The sequence below is a fragment of the Phascolarctos cinereus genome, unplaced genomic scaffold (assembly GCF_003287225.1).
Source record: "Phascolarctos cinereus isolate Bilbo 61053 unplaced genomic scaffold, phaCin_HiC Scaffold_4;HRSCAF=312, whole genome shotgun sequence".
In the NCBI taxonomy this organism is placed as follows: domain Eukaryota; kingdom Metazoa; phylum Chordata; class Mammalia; order Diprotodontia; family Phascolarctidae; genus Phascolarctos; species Phascolarctos cinereus.
The window spans coordinates 726,865,663-726,886,419 of NW_027555847.1; the positions used below are offsets into that span (position 1 = coordinate 726,865,663).

At 42.5% G+C, this 20,757-nt stretch overlaps 1 protein-coding gene across 1 annotated transcript; it reads left to right on the forward strand.

Moving 5' to 3' along the window:
- The first annotated feature begins 4,893 nt into the window (after positions 1-4,893).
- Positions 4,894-16,581, forward strand: LOC110202526 (uncharacterized). Its single transcript, XM_020978729.2, is given in 3 exon segments — positions 4,894-5,056; positions 5,603-5,698; positions 12,937-16,581. Coding segments are annotated over 3 exon segments (2,061 nt in total). The 5' UTR covers positions 4,894-4,908; the 3' UTR covers positions 14,754-16,581.
- The last annotated feature ends 4,176 nt before the right edge of the window (positions 16,582-20,757 follow it).

The following is a 20,757-nucleotide window of genomic DNA, read 5'->3' on the forward strand; positions in this document are numbered from 1 at the left end:
TCCAGGTGGGTCTCTGCAGCGACACGGTACGCTGCTATCTCGCTGGGGCCTCCAAAATGTTATACCGAGAAATGAGCGAGTTGACCACCCAAGCTAATTTTAAATTGTGGACTTTATTAGCGCGCGGCTGCCAGGGATATTCACATCCAAATCAAGCAGCCCCATCAGGGGTTGAGCTAGGGTTTATATAGGGAGTATACAGGACAGGGAGGGGGATGGATCTTTGAAGTCTGGCTGGTCAAGGACACCCTTCTCCCTCTGTGTAGATATGATAATGCTGTGCAAACTTTCTCACAATGGAGGCTTCCAGAGATATGATCTGAGGGCTGTGGCCTGAGCAGCCAGATAAGGGTCTTGCTAAGGAATTTGGAGTTTTCCATGGCCTAAAGGGTTCTACTACCTAAATGGTAAAATAATGTTCTGCATTACAGACCACCACTTCTGAGGCTTTTCAAGGATGGCTATGCCTTAGAAATACCCAGCTCTGGCGCTAACTCCTTAGTTTCAGGCCCCTCTCCCTGTGAAAGGTCAACTTTAAACGTTGGCAGGTGGCCTGCTCCCCATTAACAGAGACCTTCAAGGGTCGGGACTGGATCACCACAGCCTAGGGACACTGCCCTGAGGGCGCTTGCTCAGTCTCTGGTTGAATTAAATGAATTAAAAGATTCAAGGCAACCCCAACACAGGGGAAAGCAGCCCTGTTCTTTTAGACTAGAGGGACCCACAAGTGGAGTGATCTGGTGCCAGGAAGCTCGAGGAATCCCTGCTTCAGTCCCTTAGACTCCTTCGTCTCCCTACTTTTCCTTCCCTTTCCTTCCTCACCCACAACAGAGCCTTGTGTCTACTTGGCATATAATCTGCACTTGTGCTGTTCCCCCATTGAAAGTGAGCACCCTGAAGGCAGGGACTGCTTTGTGTTTGCATCCCCAGTACACAGGAAAGGGCCTACAATATGGCAGCTGTCTAACAAATGCTTGGTGACCAACCGACTGACTCATGCCAGACCACTACAGCTCTGTCCCCCAGGCCCGGGGATCTCTGAAGAGGGCTCCCTGCTCAACACATCCCACATTCCTCTCCCCTCTCCTCTCTTCTTGACCCCACCGCCCCTGCCATGAGCAGCTGAGCTGGTGGCCTCAGGTACCCGACTCCCCTGGGCAGCTTCTCCTCAGCACCTCGCCCCCGGCATCCACAGGGCTTCCCCTCGCTCCAGCTGCAAGATCACATCTGGCTTGGAAATAGCCAGGCCTGCTCAGTCCAAACAGAAAAGAGCTGGGCTTAGAGAGCCAGCTCAGAACCCAGCAGTGATCCTGGGAGGAAGCCCCCCAGGGCAATGCAAAGACCACAGAAGAGCATTCTTTCTGGATTGTTTTCCTATGAAATAAGTGGGGGATGGATCACAGGGGAGATCTGGGATCAGAAGGTGAGCCTGTCCAACTGACCCTCTCCCCGCTCAGACGAGGGAGACATTTGATGCCTAAGCGGGGACCCAGAACCTCAGGTACAGTACAATCCAGCAACCTGTCTTGGGCTACACAAGGCAAGGACTGTTTGCCTGACAGCAGGGAGCAAAGGGCCCCGTCTCTGGGTCCCAGAAGGACTCGGGATCTCTGTTCTGTGCCGCTCAAATAGCAACTGCTAACTTAGAGCAGAGCCAACTGCACTTCCTCAGGGAGGGGGAAAGACCCTTCATGGAGCCAGTGCTTACCCACAGGAGAGGCCGTCCCTACCCAGAAATTCCAGGTGCCTGCAGATCTCCAGCATCACCTCCCAGTACAGCTCCTTCTGGGCAGGGCCCAGCTGCCCCACCTCCTCCCAGGACAAGTCCACAGCCACATCCTTGAATGTCACTGACCCCTGAAACACTGAGTATATTTGTGCTTGCCCAAGAGTCATCCTTCACACTGGCATGGCAAGAGCAGCAAGGCTCCAAAAAGTACCAAGCATTAATAGCCCTCAGGGGCCAGACTTCCGAGTTTTCATCAGATTCTGAATCATGAAATAAAATAAATACAATATCTCATCTGTGACAGCTATTGGAGTTTACAAACCACTTGGTAGCATCACTCCAGTCTAACAACACAAGTGTAGAATACCCCCATTTTGCAGATCAGAAAACTGAGGCTAGGAAAAGCTAAGTCACTTGTTCAGGCACATTGCTAGTATGCAACACAGGTCTACACCAAACTCAGGTCTTTTAGCTCCCAATCCTGTGCTTTTCCCACTATCCTCTGCTTCCTCTTATAAGTCATAACCCCAGTGCATCACATTTACCATAAAACCCCTCTAATCGTACATCTGATAAGATCCACATAGAACTTAAAAGTAGAAGAGAACAACAGACATCAACTATCACACTCTGAATGATTCCAATGACAGGAAATACAGGCACGCCTTGGAGATATTGTGGGTTTGGGTCCAGACCACCGCAATAAAGTAAATATTGCAATAAAGTGAGTCACACAGTGCATATAAAAGTTATGTCTACAGCATACTATAGTCAGTTAAACCAATGTACATCCCTTAATTTAAAATTCTTTCCACCTTGCTCAGTTTGACTGGGAGTCAATAAATGCAAAATTAGCATCGGCAGATGGGTATGTGGCAGGTGGCAGGTGGCAGGTGGCTAGCAACTCCAAGGAACCGAGGGGGACACACCCACCTATGGCGTTTCCCACAACTCTGGAGCAACGATAACATTTACTAGCAAAGGAGGCTGTGCGGTGAAGCTGCTCGGTCATCAGGAAGCATTTATCAAGCAGTCAAGAAGAGGCTAGAGACACTCCCTGTTTTCTGGAGCTCACGACAAACAAATAGGAAATAAGGAACAGAGGGAGGTGAAGTCTGAAAGACAGGCCACCAGGAGGTTTTGAGGAGAACGTCTTGGCCTTGGGGGTCTCGGGAGTTGCAAAGACCAGGTTTGTTGCAGGGAGGACGTCTTCTGCGCAGTTAACTCCCGGAATATCTCGGTGGGGCAGCAGCTCCCTAAAAGAGTGGGGGTCTCCAAGGTAGACTCCGTTGCTTGAAATACAGGCTGAGTCTGTCTGCACTGCCCCGGTTACTTTTCCTGGGGAGACATCTTCCAGCTCTCAGTTGGCTTCCTCCACACTACAATACCTGCCTCCAAACGGCGCTTAATAAATGCTAGTTAGCTGAGGACTGGGGAGGGGTGTCACAGGGCCCAAGAGGGGAGGGCCGGTCAGCTCCCACTGCACAGTCAAGCTTTACTGATACGTCCAGAACAAGGCTGGGGGGACAGGTGCTGTAATTACACAGACCCCATGTGACAGATGAGGAAACTGAGGCAAGCACCAGGCTAAGGAAGCGCTGCATTCGAACTCATGACCTGCTGCCTCTAAACCCAGACTTCGAGCAAGTGGGCCCGCTGGCTGCCAGGAGTAAGGTCAGTAAGGCGGAAAAGGCTCGGGCCATGCATGGAGGGAGAAGAAACAGACATGCAGGAGGCTCGGGAGCTGCACGATTCAGCTTTCCTTCAGTCTGGGGGCAGCGAGGATATGGGTACGTGAACGACCTTTAGTGACCCCTCAATATGCTGATAAGCCCGGACTCAGTACGCATGCGCATCAACTTCTCCCGCCCTCCGAACTACGTTTCCCAGAAGGCGCGACGGGGAAGGCGCAGCCTTCGCATGACGTAACTTCCGCTTTCCAGCCGCTTTCAGTCCCGACAGTCACTTCAGTCCAGCAGGGGGTCCCTGAGCGGGATCTGCGCGCTGGAGGTGAGGCACGGCCACTTAGCCCAGGGGCAGGAAGGGGGAGCAGCCTGACAGACCGTCCGGCCCCTGGGTGCCCGTCTGCGGCCCCCGGGGCGCACTGAACCTCTGTCCCTACCTGTTTTAGGGTGTGCTGAGAGGGAAGAAGGAGCGCTCAACGCGCTTGCGCACTGTACTTCTCTAGCTCCTTTTTCCCCGCCCCCTCCCTGAGAAGAGGCGCCTATTGGCCACCAGGGGAGGCTCCGTGGGCCTCCTCTGGCCACACCCCTTCTCACGATTTGAGCCAATGGGAGGTGACTTTGCTGCCCTCCCCCCATTACTCCTCCTCCCCCGGCTCCCTCCTGTCACTCCCCAAAGCCCTCCTGGCTATGTCTCTGTGTCAGTATCCACCGGGGACCTGTGCTTCCTGGACGGGGCGCTGCCTCAGTTTACCCCCCTGGGAAACGGGGCCAGGGCTCAGCATCTCTGCCTTTGTCTGAGATCTGGCCCTGCGCTCATTTCCCAAAGCTGTGCCTTTGCCTCTGCCGGGCCATCCTCCAGAAGCACGGCCTTCACTTCCCCCCCCCCACCTCTCACAGCTTCCTTCTCCTCCCCAGGAGAGGACCCTGCCTGGCCCTAGGGGCAGAAGAGCAGAGAGGAAGCCATGGCCCCCCAGGTGAGTGGGACCCTCCTCCTCCCCAAGTGCAGCCACTGACTCCATCCCATACTTACATGCACATTGCTTAAGCGCCTATGGTGTGCCAGGCCATACGCTCACAGATCTTGGTTTGAATCCCAGCCCAGCCACCCATTGACCTTGGCGAGTCTCGGAAGCCCTCCTGTGATGGGTGACCTCCTGGGTCCCAGCCAGCTCTAAACCATGGGGCCGTGATCAGACAAAGCCCTGAGAAGGAAAGGGACCATTCTGGCCATGGTCCGGTTCTTCTGACCTTGGGGCCTTCATTTATCATAACATTCGAGGCTCGTGGCATGTTACAATATTTTTTTTAACCTATTTTCAGAAAATACTATAAGCTCAATAAGTTAGGAGGGATGAAATGAATGTTTGGCTTTGAGCCCGCTGGGGGCTGAACAGGGAGACTCAGTCTTTGATGATTCCTGCATATTCCATCCCTCCCCCAAGGTTCATCAGATGATGGTGCCGGGGGAGGCCCTTCTGTTTATTGAATGAATGAATGAATGAATGACTATTTCAGGAATCAGTGACATTCAAGGATGTGGCTGTGGACTTCACCTGGGAGGAGTGGGGCTACCTGGACACCTCCCAGAAGGAGCTGTACCAGGAGGTGATGCTGGAGAACTACAGGAACCTGGTCAGCCTGGGTAAGGAGGCTCCCCTGGGACTCAGGATCTGCCCATTGAAGGGTAATTGTGGCTTCCCTTAGGATATGCTGGGGGATGCTCTACTGTTTAGCTGTGATTCTTTGGCTTCAGAAAACAGAAGAGGCCGAAGAATGTTTTTACAGCCAAGAGATGGGATCCTCAACATAGCTGTTGTCCGCCATACGGTTCTGTGTTTGCAAAACTGGAAACTGACCGTTTCATTGTCTTGTACCTCATTGTCTCTGTACTCTCAGACCAGAGTTTCTCCCTAAATTCCCAGTGCAGGTCTTTGAAGACAGGAAGGTTCCAGATCATCTTAGCAGGAGGTGTGTTACATGAACCAATTTTCTTTCTGAGCCCAAACCTACATGTGCTCCATTTCCCCATGTTTCCTTAGAACACCAACCAGAACATCCTTCAGATGTGTCTTGCACTCCCCTTTGGACAATCCTGCATTCCAGCTGTTCTTGCAAGGGGTCGGGGGGGCTAGGACTGAGGTGTCTCTCTCTCTCTCCGCCTACCCACTGTGCTGTTTCCATTGACCAGGCTTTGTGGTTGCCAAGCCAGATGTGATCTCTCAGTTGGAGCAAGGGGAGGCACCTTGGAGACCTGAAGGTCGATTTCCAAGAAGCAGGCATCCAGGTGAGTGAGTGAAAACCAGCTGATTGAGTTGTGTTATGCAACAGCTCAGAGAGTCATTGCTGGTGTATATGTGTAGATGGGGACCTGTTTTCCATTTCTCTACACCTGCAAAAAAACAGCTGAGGTTGTCTGTCATGAGCGCCTATATAGCACCACATCTTCCTCTCAGTCCCTCAAGTAGCTGACTTTTCTTGTCCCTCTGGTCTCACAGAAAGCTCACTAGGGGATGGTTCTTTGCTTTCTTCCATTCTTCAGTCATTGCTTTATCATAGATCCTTGAATCTCAGAGCAGAAGAGGACCTGATCCCCACCTGGGCCAACCCATACCCTAGGCTCTCTACCAGAAGATCTCCAGGAAGGGCAAACACACTCACTACCAGCCTAGTCTAAGACGTGCAGCAGGGTGACTAGGGCATTTTCTGTTTTTCTCTTGAGTGAGAGACTAGGCCCAGACAACCTAGCTGGACATTTTAATATCCGAGCCATCCCAATGAAGATTTGTAAGAGATTAGTCCTTTTATCTGTAAGTTTGGGGAAGCCTAGTTGATGCCAGGTTAGAGAGCAAGGTGGAGAAACATCGGAGAAACGTCAAAATCACCAACAGAAGTCCTCCCACCAAAGTGAGTGCCCGGGCATACGCTGCAGGGAGCAGAAGCTTTGAAGAATTGCCGTAAAACAGATTGACGGCTCCATAGGGCAATGTATACACAGGTGTATTCTAACTGCACCTCACGCGCCTTACCCCTGTGATTCTGGACTTGAGTGCCGTCGTGGCATTGTGCTTCCTGCCTCCAAGTCCCATCCAATTCTGAATGTACCATCCTGAAGTTATCCGTAGAATAGAGTCTCCATAAATGGGATCCACAGAAAAAGAGCTTTCAGCTCCAGTCCCGTGCAAGAAATAGTTGTGTGGAAGGCAAGTGGAGGGAGGAAATGCCTTTGTTTTCTGCTGATGTGAAGTGAGAGATGCTGGCCAGAAACTTCAGAAAACATAATTAATCTGGGAATTTCTTCCTTAAAAAAGTATATTATTTGGCATCAGACTCAAGACTTTGGAGAGAAAGTTTATGAGAATAAAATGGTTGAATCTAGTGTTTTGTCCTGAGAAATCACTGGACTCAATATCAGTTTGTTTTGGAGAAACCTTAGGTGTGTTATGATTGTTGAAAACTCTTCATCTAGACCTCAGGACGTATTCAGCACTGCCTATCTTGCTGCTCCTGAGATCAATTCTTTCGCTCTTCTGAATGTTAACTTGAAGGAAATGATAAGAAACGTGTCCTCTTTTCCTTTGCATCCCCTTGTGATATCTGTCTCTGTGCCCTAGTTTTAGTATTCTGTTGCTTATTTTTTTTCCATGTGTAGTCATTGTATGGTTTCTGATCTTGTATTTCTTACGATGTCATCCTTCTCCCCATACTTCTCCTCTTATTCCATTTAATTTAGTTGGAAAACACAATTATGAAGGTCAGATGATATTGTCACATGCCAGACTTTGTCCAGCTACGTGTGACCCAGACATTGGACCACAGGCTTATTCTTAGCTTTCTGGTATTACAAATTATAGTTTTGAAGTTGACTGTATTTGTATAAAGTGGTCCTCATCTGCTTTCAGTGCTCTCCTTAGGGTACACCCCTAACAGTAACATCATTAAAGCTTTATGAACTCTTTTGTACCTGCTACTGTGTATTCACACATCATACTCCCAAAGAGTTGACATCCAACTCGCAGCACTCCAGAAGTGTAATGGGGTTGAGTTCCAAGTCTGGAGATTTGCAGGTCACATGAACCAATCTTTTTAACCCTTTATCTGCCCAGCTACCCGTCGCCCATACTCATTAGGAGCTCAAACCAGACCAACTTTCGGGTGCCTCTTGTACTCACTTATGGTCCAACCAGACTTCTCACTCTTCCTGGAAGGGAACAGGGCTAGGATTGACTTCTGAGGCATCCCTCCTTCCCCATCACTTGCTCTTTCAAATAAGCAGCTTCCAAAAGAGACATGTTCTTATCAGTTGGTGCCAGAGGAAGAGCTGAAGGGGAAACAGGTGTCCCAGCATGACTACCATTTCCCCTTTTTCTTTATTAGCTCAGAAGACAGATCTGGTTCCGAGGTGCTCAGGCTGCTTTTTGAGATGTGGTAAAGAATTAGACATGTGTCCAGTTAGACCTGCAGTCTAATGCTGAAGTAGATTTTGATGGATAGCCCCCTTTTACTTTTCACTATAAAGCCCTTTGAATAGACCTTCAAGACCCCAGGTAATAAGTAGACGTAAATAAATCAGGCTACAATCCAGTCACCAGTAGATCTGGCATTTCTTTTTTCTTTTTTTTTTAAAATTTTCTGCTTTATTTCCCCCCAATTACATGTAAACTTACTTTTCAACATTCATTTTTAAAACTTTGAGTTCCAAATTTTCTCCCTTCTCCTCACCACCCCATTGAAAAGGCATATAATTTGATATAGGTTATATACATGGTCATGCAAAACATTTCCATATTAGTGATGGAAAAGAAAACAGACCAAAAAAAAAAAAACCAAGAAAAATACAATTTAAAAAAAGTATGCTTCTATCTCTAGTCAGACTCCATCATTTCTTTCTCTGGGGATGGATAGCATTTTTTTTTATTAATTTATTTTGATTTATCAACAATCACTTCCATATGCTTTTGAGTTGAAAATTTTTCTCCCCCTTCCTACCCCCCACCCTCCCCAAGACGGCACACAATCTGATATAGGCTTTGCCTTTACATTCCTATTAAACATATTTTCACATTAGTGAAGTTGTAAGTAAAAATTAAAACCAATAGGAGGAACCATCAGAAAGATGAAACAAAACTCAACAGAAGGTAAAAATAAGTGATAGCAATTTGGCTTCCATAGTTCTTTCTTTGGATGAGGACAGCATTTTCTATCCTGAGGCCTCTGGAGATGTCTTAGATCCTCATAATGCTGAGAAGGATTCATTTTAACAATCTTAGTTATTGCATAACATGGCTGTTATTGTGTACAGAGTCCTCTTGGTTCTGCTCACTTCACTCAGCATCAGACCATACAAGTCTTTCCAGGTTTTTCTGAAGTCAGAGTGTTCATCATTTCTTATACCACAATAGTATTCCATTACATTCATATACCACAACTTGTTCAGCCATTCCCCAGTTGATGGGCGTCCTCTCAATTTCCAATTCTTTGCCACCACAAAAAGTGCTGCTATGAATATTTTTGTACATGTGGGTCCTTTTCCCATTTGTTTGATCTCTTTGGGATATAGCCCTAGAAGTGCTATTGCTGGATCAAAGGGTATGCACATTTTTGTAGCCCTTTAGGCATAGTTCCAAATTGTTCTCCAAAGTGGCTGGATCATTTCACAACTCCACCAACAATGTATTAGTGTTCCAATTTTCCCACATCTTCTCCAACATTTATCATTTTCCTGTTTTGTCATGTTGGCCAATCTGATAGGTGTGATGTGGTACCTCAGAGTTGTTTTGATTTGCATTTCTCTAATCAATAATGATTTAGAGCATTTTTCCATATGACTATAGATGGCTTTAATTTCTTCATCTGAGAACTGTCTGTTCATAGATGGATAGCATTTTTTCATCATAAATCCTTCAGAGTTGTCTTGGCTCATTGTATTGCTGAGAATAGTTAAGTCATTCATAGGTGATCATCTTACACTTTCTACAGTGTCCTCTGGTTCTGCTCACTTCACTTTGCAGCAGTTCATATAAGTCTTTCCAGGTTTTTCTGAGAGCATCTGGCTCATCATTTCTTATAGCATAGTAATATGTTATCACAATCGTATATCAGAAATTGTTCAGCCATTCCCCAATTTCCAATTCTTTGCCACGAGAAAAGAGCTGCTATAAATATTTGGTCATAGTTCCAAATTGCTCTACATAATGGTTGAAGCAATTCACAAATCCACCAACAGTGCATTAGTGTTTCAATTTTCCCATATCCCCTCCAACATTTGACATTTTTCTTTTCTGTCCCATTAACCAATCTAATAGGTATGAGGTTTTACCTCAATTACTTTAATGTGCATTTCTCCAATCAGTAGTGATTTAGAGCATTTTTTCATATGGATATAGATAGCATTGATTATTTCATCTGAAAACTGACCATATATTTTATTATTTAGAGAATGTCTCTTATTTTTTGTAAATTTGACTCATTTCTCTATATATTTTAGAGATGAAGCCCTTATCAGAGAAACAGTTATGATTGCTAACTATATTTCCTTCCATCCTATTTCTCACTCCCCCCTCCATTTATTCTATTCTCTCTCTCCTCTCACCCTGTCTGACCTCAAAAGTGTTTTGCTTCTGACTACCACCTCCCCCAATCTGCCCTCTTCTTCTCTCACCCTCCTCCCTTCTCTTATCCACTTTCCCTCCTACTTTCCTATAGGGTAAGATAGATTTCTATACCCAATTGAGTGTGTATGTTATGCCCTCCGAGCCAATTCTAATGAGAGTAAGGTTCATTCACTCCCCCAGAACTTCCCCTTTCCCCTCCACTGTAAAAGCTCTTTCTTGCCTCTTTTATGTCAGATAATTTACCCCATTCTACCTCTCCCTTTCCCTTTGTCCTAGTGCATTCCTCCTTCTCACCCCTTACTTTTGTTTTTTATATACCATCCCAATTATATTGGCCTCAAACTTGTGCCCTCTGTCAATATATACTCCTTCTAACTACTCTAATAATGAGAAAGTTCTTATGAGTTAGAAGTATTATCTTCCCATGTAGAGATGTAAACAGCTTAACCTTAAAAAGTCCCTTATGATTTCCCTTTTCTGTTTACCCTTTTATGCTTCTCTTGAATCTTGTATTTGAAAGTCAGATTTTGTATACAGCTCTGGTCTTTTCACCAGGAATGTTTGAAAGTCCTCTATTTCATTGAATATCCATTTTTTCTCTCTGAAGGATTTTATTCACATTTGCTAGATAGGTGATTCTTGGTTGTAATCCTAGTTCCTTTGCCCTCCAGAATATCATATTCTAAGCCATCCAGTCCTTTAACATAGAAGCTGCTAAATCTTGGGTTATCCTGACTGTGGCTCCATTGTACTTGAATTGTTTATTTTTGACTGCTTCTAGTATTTTCTCCTTCACCTGGGAGCTCTAGAATTTGGCTATAGTATTCCTGGGAGTTTTCGTCTTGGGATCTCTTTCAGGAGATGATTGGTGGAGTTTTTCAGTTTCTGTTTTACCGTGTGGCTCCCTGATAATTTCTTAAAAGGCTCTTTTTTTGATCGTGGCTTTCAGTTAGTCCAGTATTTTTAAAATTGTCTCTCCTGATCTATTTTCCAGGTCAGTCTTTTTCCAATAAGATATTTATTTCATATTGTCTTCTATTTCTTATTCTTTTGGTCTTGCTTAATTGTTTCTTGGTGTCTCACAGAGTCATTAGCTTCCACTGGCTCAATTCTAATTTTTAGGAATTATATCTTTTTCCATTTAGTTAATTCTGCTTTTCAAGGCATTCTTCTCCACATTGGCTTTTTATACCTCTCTACCATTTGGCCTAGTCTGCTTTTTAAGGTATTATTTTCTTCAGGTTTTTTTGTGTCTCCTTTATTAACCTGTTGATTCTTTTTTCATGATTTTCTTGCCTTACTCTTATTTCTCTTCCAGATGTTTTTCTATCTGCATTACTTGATTTCTAAAATCCTTTCTGATCTCTTCTATGGCCTGAGCCCACTGTATATTCTTCGAGGCTTTGGATGTTGGAGTTTTGACTTTGCTGGCTTCTTCTGAGTGTGTGTTTTCATCTTTCTTGTCATCATAGTAACTTTCTGTGGTCAGAATTTTTTTTCTATTTGGTCATTTTTCCAGTCTATTTCTTGACTTTTTAACTCTCTGCTAAAGTGGGGCTCTGCTTCCAGGGTAGACGGTGCACTGTCCCAAGCTTCAGGGGTTTTGTGCAGCTGTTTTCAGAGATACTTCTAGGGACCTGTAAGTTTTCAGTTCTTCCAAGGTGGTGTGATCTAAGGAGAGGTGTGTTTACTACTCTTCTGACCTGTGCTCTGGTCTGTAAGCAACCACACACACAGACATACACAGACATACACACACACACGCACTCTTTTCTGCCCTGGAAGTGTGAGGAGGGTCCCTCCTCCACTGTGATAGCAAGCTCTGCTGTGCTAGTGCTCCTCCTTGCCATGGGATTGCCACCCAGGACTGAGACCCAGATCTGAGTATGGGCAAAGCAAGAGTCCTGTCCCCATTGCCAGCAAAGAGACCCCTGTAATCTCATTCTGACCAGCTGCGTGATCCCCCTTTCTGTCTGTGGGCTGAGAGCTCTGGAAGCAGCCATGCCCACTGCTGATTCAGTGGCTCCCAAGGCATGTACCTGGTTTGCTTGGGCCTGATCTGAGTTGGCAGAGTCTGGGCTGGACTGTGCGCCACTGTCACCCCAGTGTGACAGACCTTTCCTGCCAAACTTCTAAGTTGTCTTGAGCTGGAAAATTGTTTCACCTTATCCTTTTATGGGTTCTGCTGCTCCCCTGCTTCTTTTAGGGCCTTATTTAAAGTCTTTGGAGAGGTTGTAGGGAGAGCTCAGGCAAATTCCTGCCTTTTTTCCACCACATTGGCTCTGCCTGAACAGGCATTTCTTGACAAAAAGAAGACACCAGAACCCATCAGTAATCTAATGCAAAAGTGTTCATTTATCAGGGAACTACAAATTAAAAAAACTCTGAGAAATACTTTTTTTGTATCCCCCAAATTAGCATATATAGATTTTTTAATATAATCATTTGAAATGTTGGAAACCCAGGATGAGTTTATACTTTTGGTAGAGCTGTCACTTGATGCAATGTTTTTTGAAAGCAAAATAAAAGAGCTTTAAAACCCTTCATTTTCTTTTACCCTGTAATTACATTATTAGGACTCTACTCTAAGCATGAAAGTCTTAAGACTTTGCTGCAGAAATTTTCCTGGCTACTTTGTTCTCCTGTGCTGGTTATAGTAGGGATTATCTAGATAAATTGTGGCATAGCAATGTAATAAAATATTATCTTGCCATAAGGAATGATAAATAGGAATACAGAAAAATATGTAACTCCTAAGAATTGATAATGAGTAAATTAGACTGAATAAATATAACCATTGACTACAGCTTTGTTACTAATAATATCAAGAAAATTAAGGAAGCAGGAAGAAATTTTAAAAAGCAGATTCATCTAGGGAAAAGAGGTTATTTACTGTTTTTATTTCTTTCAGATTCAGACACTAGACCTCAAGTCCAAGAGTCACCTCTAGAGTCTGGCCTTGCTGTGGAAGAATCATCCAGAAAAAGACTCTTGAGGGATGCTCCTTGGGTCGTGATGTTGGGGGGAGGCTGGGATTGTTATCCAAGGTTAAAGGAGGAGGAGAGCAAGGAGGATCAACATTTAAGACGAATAAAAATCACTAAAAGGAAGTCCCGCAGTGAAGTGAGTGTCCATGAATATAAAAATGACAAAAGTTCTATTCTACAGCCACAGAAGCGATTTTTTGTAGGAAAGAATCTTCTTCATAAATATAATAGACAAAGAAAGAGCTTCAAAAAATATTCAAATGTAAAACAATATAGAAGTTGTTTAAAGAAAATATTTTCTAATGACGATAAATGTCAGAAATCCTTTAGCTATAATCTTGACTGTACTGAAAAACATAAAGTACATACTGGAGAGAAATTTTCCAATTGTAATGAATTTGGGAAGACTTTCCTCCAGGACACTGAACTTACTCCGCACCAGAGAATTCACAGAGGAGAAAAGATTTATGAATGCACTGAATGCAGAAAGGCCTTCCAGAAGAATTCATATCTTAGGAAACATCAGAAAATTCATAGTGGAGAGAAACCTTATAAATGCAATGAATGTGGGAGGGCCTTTCACTGGAGGTCACAGCTTACTGAACATCAAAGAATTCATACTGGTGAGAAACCTTTTGTATGTAATGAATGTGGGAAGGCCTTCCTAAGGGGCTATGAAATTATTCGACACCAGAGAATACATATTGGAGAAAAATCTCATGAATGCAATGAATGTGGGAAGGTCTTTCGCCGGACTTCATGTTTTCAAAAACATCAGAGACTTCATACTGGAGAGAAAATATATAAATGCAATGAATGTGGGAAGGCCTTCCACTGTAATTCACACCTTACTGAGCATCAAAGAACTCATTCTAGAGAGAAACCTCATATATGCAGTGAATGTGGGAAGGCTTTCCTCCGGGCCACCGAACTTACGCAGCACCAGAGAAAACATGCTGGAAGAAAATCTTACGAATGCAGTGATTGTGGAAAGGCTTTCCAGCAGAATTCATACCTTCGAAGACATCAGAGAATTCATACAGGTGAGAAACCTTATGAATGTAGTGAATGTGGAAAGGCCTTTCTCCGGTCCACAGGACTTACTCGACACCAGAGAACACATACTGGAGGAAAACCTTATGAATGCACTGAATGTGGGAAAGCCTTTCGCCAAAATTCATACCTTATAGTTCATCAAAGAATTCACACTGGAGAGAAACCTTATGAATGTACTGAATGTGGGAAGGCCTTTGTCCGAAGCACTAATCTTAGTCAGCACCAAAGAACACATACTGGAGAAAAACCTTATAAGTGCAATGAATGTGGTAAGGCCTTCCGCTGTAAATCACACCTTATTGACCATCAGAGAATCCATACTAGAGAGAAACCTTATGTGTGCAATGAATGTGGCAGGGCCTTTGTCTGCAGTTCTAATCTTAGTCATCACCAGAGAATTCATACTGGAGAGAAACCATATGAATGTAATGAATGTGGGAAGGCCTTCTGTAAGAGAGCAGATCTTACTCAGCACCAGAGAACACACACTGGAGAGAAACCTTATGAGTGCAATGAATGTGGAAAGACCTTCAGCCAGAATTCATACCTTAGAAGACATCAGAGAATTCATACTGGAGAGAAACTTTCTGAATATAATGAATGTGGAAAGACTTTTCTCTGGTCTCCTGAACTTATTCAACACCAGAGAATACATGCTGGAGAGAAACTTTATGAATACAGTTAAGATAGGAAGACCTTCATTTAAAAGACAATGCTTATTACATATCATAGAATTCATACTTGATAGAAACTTTATGTATGTAATGAATATGGGAAGATCTTTGTCCAGAGCATTAATCTTAGCACCAGAGAATTCATACTTGAGGAAAACATATGTTGAAAGCTGTCTGTCAGAGGACAGCTTTTATGCATTAGTATGGAATTCATGCAAGAGAGACCTTGTGAGTGCTGTTAATGTGGGAATGCCTTTGGTCAGAAAACAGATCCAACTATATAGATCGTAGGGTTCATACCACAGAAAAAACTTATAAAAGCAATGAATGTGGGAAGGCCTTTTGCTATAACTCATCTTATTCAACATCAAAATATTCATACAGGACAGAAAACTGCATAAATGCAATGAATGTGGAAAGATTGTTTTCTTCAGAAAACCTGTTAATTGGCACCAGTAAATTCATGCAAGGGAGAAAAGTGGTTAATGAATGGATGTTAAAAGGTATTTTCCAGGAAGACAGAACTTTTTCAACATTAGAAGATTCAGGGGGTGGAGCCAAGTGTTTGGAGTAACAGGAAGAAGTACAGATTAGTGCACCCACTCAGCCTCCACAATGATCTAAAAAATGCACTGGACTAAATTCTCATTTTATAAAAATGCAAGAAACAGTTAATTAATGAGTCATTTTTTTCCAGTTCAGGGAGGCTTAGGGAAACCGTATTGGCCAAATTAAAGCTAATGTCTCTGTGAAACATCAGGAAATAGTAAACTATGAAAAGACTGAAAAAATAGGGAAAAAAATATGAGGTATCTTATAGCAAAAATAAATGGCCTGGAAGTCACCTACAATTATTGGACTACCTACACACAATGACTAAAAAACCCTTGATACCATGTTTCAGGAAATCTTAAAACTACCCAGAGCTCTTAGAATCAGAGGGTAAAATGGAAATAGAATCCACTGGTCCCCTACTAAAAGAAGACCCAAAATGAAAACTCCTAGGAATATTGTAGCTAAAATCCAGAGCTCCCAGGTTAAAAAAAAAATGCAAGCATCCACAAAGAAATAATTCAAGTACCATGGAACCACAGTCAGGATCATACTTTAGCAGCCACCAGGAAGAACATGGAATATGATATTCCAGAAGGCAAACAATCTAGGCTTATATCCAAGAACTACTTATCCTGTATCTGAGTAGAAAATCTGACCTGCAAATGCTAAGTCAAGAGAAGCATAAAAAATAGACATGGACTGTGTAATCATAATGGACTAAAGTTAGACTATTTACATTCTTCTATGGAGAGATGATACAAGTAACCCCAAAGAGGGAGTATAATTCGACTTAGGGTCTATGAGTGCTTCTGTTAGGTTTTGATGATCTTAGAATGGAAAGGGTGTGCAAGAGGAATACAGAGGGAGAGGAGAAAAGGAGAGGAAGAATGCACTACTCAGACTTCTCTGACTTCACCATGGTCCAGGAAGCTCATTACTGGGAAATCATCCTGCAAAATTCCACCAGCCGTGGTACTCCACTTCATCATTTCTCTCTGCCCTTCTGTTTGGAGAGTAGGCCCTTGAACTCCAAAATCTCCATCTAAGGAGGGAGCTCACCTGGGATATCTCATTTCTTACCTATTTGCACTACTTTGGGATTTCACCATGGTGCCATCTTGGGTACCTTTTCCTCTATCCCCCCTCCTTGCTTTTTAGCTTTTTGTGTTTTCTTTCCCCATTAGATTGTAAGCTCCTTCAGGGCAAGGTGGATTGGATTATTTTGTATTTGCATTTCAGCACCTAGCACAGTGCCTGGCACATAGCACTTAATAAATGTTTATTGACTAGAGGAAGGAAGAGAGAAAATGGGGAAATTTATTTCACATAAATAAGGTGTGAAAGTAGAAATTTATACAACAAAATGGAGTGATTGGAGGGGAACAGGTGACATTTGAACTTCACTTATCTGACCTCAAAGGAGGGAAGAATACATATACACAAACATAGTTTTATACAGAAAATACATTTCACCCCATAAGAAAACAGAAGGAAAGGAGGTGGGCAAATTAAGAGCAGAATTAGTCATAACCAAAACAGTCACTTAAAGAAGATATAGGAAAAAAAAAAGACAAAAAGTATAAGAAAATAGGATGGAGGGTAATACATAGCAATCATTACTGAGAACACATGGAATGAACTTCCATAAAAACAGAAAAGGACAGCATTAGAAACCAGAATCCAATAACATGTCTACAAGAAACTCAATTGAAGTAGATACACAAAATTAAAATGAGGGGATAGAGTAGAATCTATTCTGCCATATCCAAAGTAAAAAAGTCAGGTGGCAATTATGATCTAAGGGAAAAATAACAGCAAAAAATACATCTAATTAAAAGAAACAGGGAAACTCCAACTTGCTCTGAGGTACCAAAGACAATGAATAGCAATACTAAATATATGCACCCAATGGATATCATCTTAGTTCTTAAAGGACAAATTAAATTAGTTAGACATAGATAAATTTTACCCCCCCAAAAAAAGTGAAGGACATGAATAGAATTTAAGAAAAGTTAGATACAATAGGACACTGTAGAATATTGAACAGGAATAGAAAAGGATATACCACCACAAAAATTGACCATATATTAGGGAATAAAATGCTCAAAAATGCAACAAAAACACAAAACTCAGAAATACCAGCTACATCTCATAATATATAATTGCATAATGCAATCTCTTACATGATGCAATAAAAAAATTGTACTTAATAGAGGACTTTTGAAGAAAAAATTAAAAATTAATTGGAGAGGCACAGCCAAGCTGGCGGAGAAAAGGCAGGGGTTTGCCTGAGTTCTCTCCAAAATCCCTCCCAATATATCCCTCCCAATGCCAAAATATCTCTCCCAAAATCCCTCCCTATAAATAATGCCATAAAATAATTCCTGAAAAAAACCCACAAAAGGATAGGGTGAAATAATTTGCCAGCAAAAGGCAACTCAGAAACCTGGCAGAAAAGATCTGTCACACTGGGGTGATAGTGGAGCACAGTCCAGCCCAGGTCCCACCAGCACAGATCAGGCCCAAGCAAACCAGGAGTATGCCTTGGGAGCCACTGAATCAGCAGTGACCATGGTTGCTTCTGGAGGCTCTCAGCCCACAGACAGAAAGGGGGTCAAGCAACCAGTCAGAAGGAGATTACAGGGGTCTCTTTGCTGACACTGGGGACAGGACTCTGTTGCTTTGCCTATACTCAGATCTGGGTCTCAGTCCTGGATGGCAATCCTATGGCAAGAAGGAGCACTAGCACAGCAGAGCTTGCTATCACAGTGGAGGAGGGACCCTCCTCACACTTCCAGGGCAGAAAAGAGTGTGGTTACTTACAGACCAGAGCACAGGTCAGAAGAGTAGTAAACACACCTCTCCTTAGATCATACCACCTTGGTAGAACTGAAAACTTACAGGTCCCTAGAAGTATCTCTGAAAACAGCTGCACAAAACCCCTGAAGCTTGGGACAGTGCACCCTCCACCCTGGAAGCAAAGCCCCACTTTGGCAAAGAGTTAAAAGTCAAGAAATAGACTGGAAAAATGACCAAATAGAAAAAAAAAATTCTGACCACAGAAAGTTACAGTGGTGACAAGAAAGATCAAAACACACTCAGAAGAAGACAGCAAAGTCAAAACTTCAATATCCAAAGCCTCCAAGAAAAATATGAACTAGTGTTGGGCCATGGAAGAGCTCAAAAAAGATTTTTTTTTTTTTGGCTAGGCAATGGGGTTAAGTGACTTGCCCAGGATCACACAGCTAGTAAGTGTTATGTGTCTGAGGCCAGATTTGAACTCAGGTCCTTCTGAATCCAGGGCCAGTGCTCTTCAAAAAGGATTTTGAAAAGCAAGTAAGAGAAACATTGGGAAGACAAATGAGAATGATGCAAGAACATCACAAAAAAAGATTCAACAGGTTAGTAAAGGACACACACACACACACACACACACACACACACACACACACACACAAATGAAGAAAATAACACCTTAAAAAACAGACTAGACCAAATGGTACAAAAAGAGATACAAAAAGTCAATGAATTGGCCAAATGGAAAAGAAGGTACAAAAGCTCACTAAGGAAAATAATTCCTTAAAAATTAGAATTGAGCAAATGGAAGGTAATGACTTTATGAGAAATCAAGAAACAATTAAACAAGACCAAAAGAATGGAAAAAATAGAAGACAATATGAAATAAATATCTTATTGGAAAAAGAACTGACCTGGAAAATATATCCAGCAGAGATAATTTTAAAACTATTGAACTACCTGAAAGCCATGATCAGAAAAAAGAGCCTGGACATCATCTTTCAAGAAATTATCAAGGAATACTGCCCTCATATTCTAGAACCAGACAGTAAAATAGAAGTTGAAAGAATTCACCAATTACCTCCTGAAAGAGAACCCAAAATTCCCAGGAATATTATAGCCAAATTCCCAAGCTCCTAAGTATAGGAGAGAATATTGCAAGCCCCCAGAAAGAAACAATTCAAGTAACAAGAAAGAAACAACACAAGATTTAGCAGCTTCTATATTAAAGGGTCAGAGGGCTTGGATATAATATTCTGGAGGGCAAAGAAGTTAGGATTATAACCAAGAATCACCTACCCAGCAAAACTGAGTATAAGCCTTTAGGGACAAAAAATAGATATTCAGTGAAATACAAGACTTTCAAGCATTCCTGATGAAAAGACCAGAGCTGTACAGAAAATCTGATTTTCAAATATAAGACTCAAGAGAAGCATAAAAAGGTAGACAGGAAAGGGAAATCATAATGGACTTAATAGTGTTAAATTGTTTACATTCCTACATGGGATGATATATGTAAGTCATAAGAACTTTCATATTATTAGGGCAGTTAGAATTATACATAGACAGAAGGACAGGGTGAAAGGAGAGAGAGAATAGAATAACCAGGGTGAGGGTGGGAGTGGGGAATAGGATGGAGGGAGATACATTTAACAATCATAAGTGTGAAAAAAAATTTTTGAAGCAAGTTTCTCTGATAAGGGCCTCATTTCTCAAATATGTAGAGAACTGAATCAATATGAAAATAAGAGCCATTCCTCAAATGATAAGTGGTCAAAGGATATGAACAGGCAGTTTTCAGATGAAGTGATCAAAACTATCTATAGCCATATGAGGTGTTCTAAATCAGTATTGATTGGAGGAATGCAAATTGAAACAATTCTGAGGTACTACTACCTCATACCTATTAGACAGGCTAATAAGAAAGAAAAGGAGTTGGGGGGAATGTGGGAGAAAAAATGAGACATTAATGCACCATTGGTGGAATTGTGAATTGATTCAACCATTATTTAGAGCAATTTGGAACTATCCCAAAGAACAATAAAACCATGCACACCCTTTGACCTATCAGTGCCACTACTAAGTCTGTATTCAAAAAGAGATAAAAAACAAAATGGAAAATGACCTATATATACACAAAAATATTTATAGCAGCTCTTTTCTGGTGTCAGGGAGTTGGAAATTGGGAAGATGCTCATCAATTGGGGAATGGCTGAACAAACTGTACTATGTAATTGTGATGGAATACTATTGTGCTATAATAAATGATGAGCAGTATGCTTTCAGAAAAACCTGGAAAGACTTGCATGAGCTGATGCAAAGTAAAATGTACTGTCTACAAAGTAACAGTAATATTGTAGATGATCAGCTATGAATGACTTAGCTATTCTCAGCAATGCAATGATTCAAGACAATTCTGAAGGACTTACGACGAAAAATGCTATCCATCTCCAGAGACAGAAGTGATGGGTGTCTGAATACAGATTGAAACATTTTTTTTTCTACTTTATTTCTCTTGGGGGTTTTTTTTGGTCTATGTTTTCTTTCACAGTATGGTTAATATGGAAATATGTTTTGCATGACTAAACATGTATAAGCTATATCCAATTGATTGTTTTCTCAATGAGGTGAGGGGGAAGGAGGAAGGGAGAAAATTTGGAACTC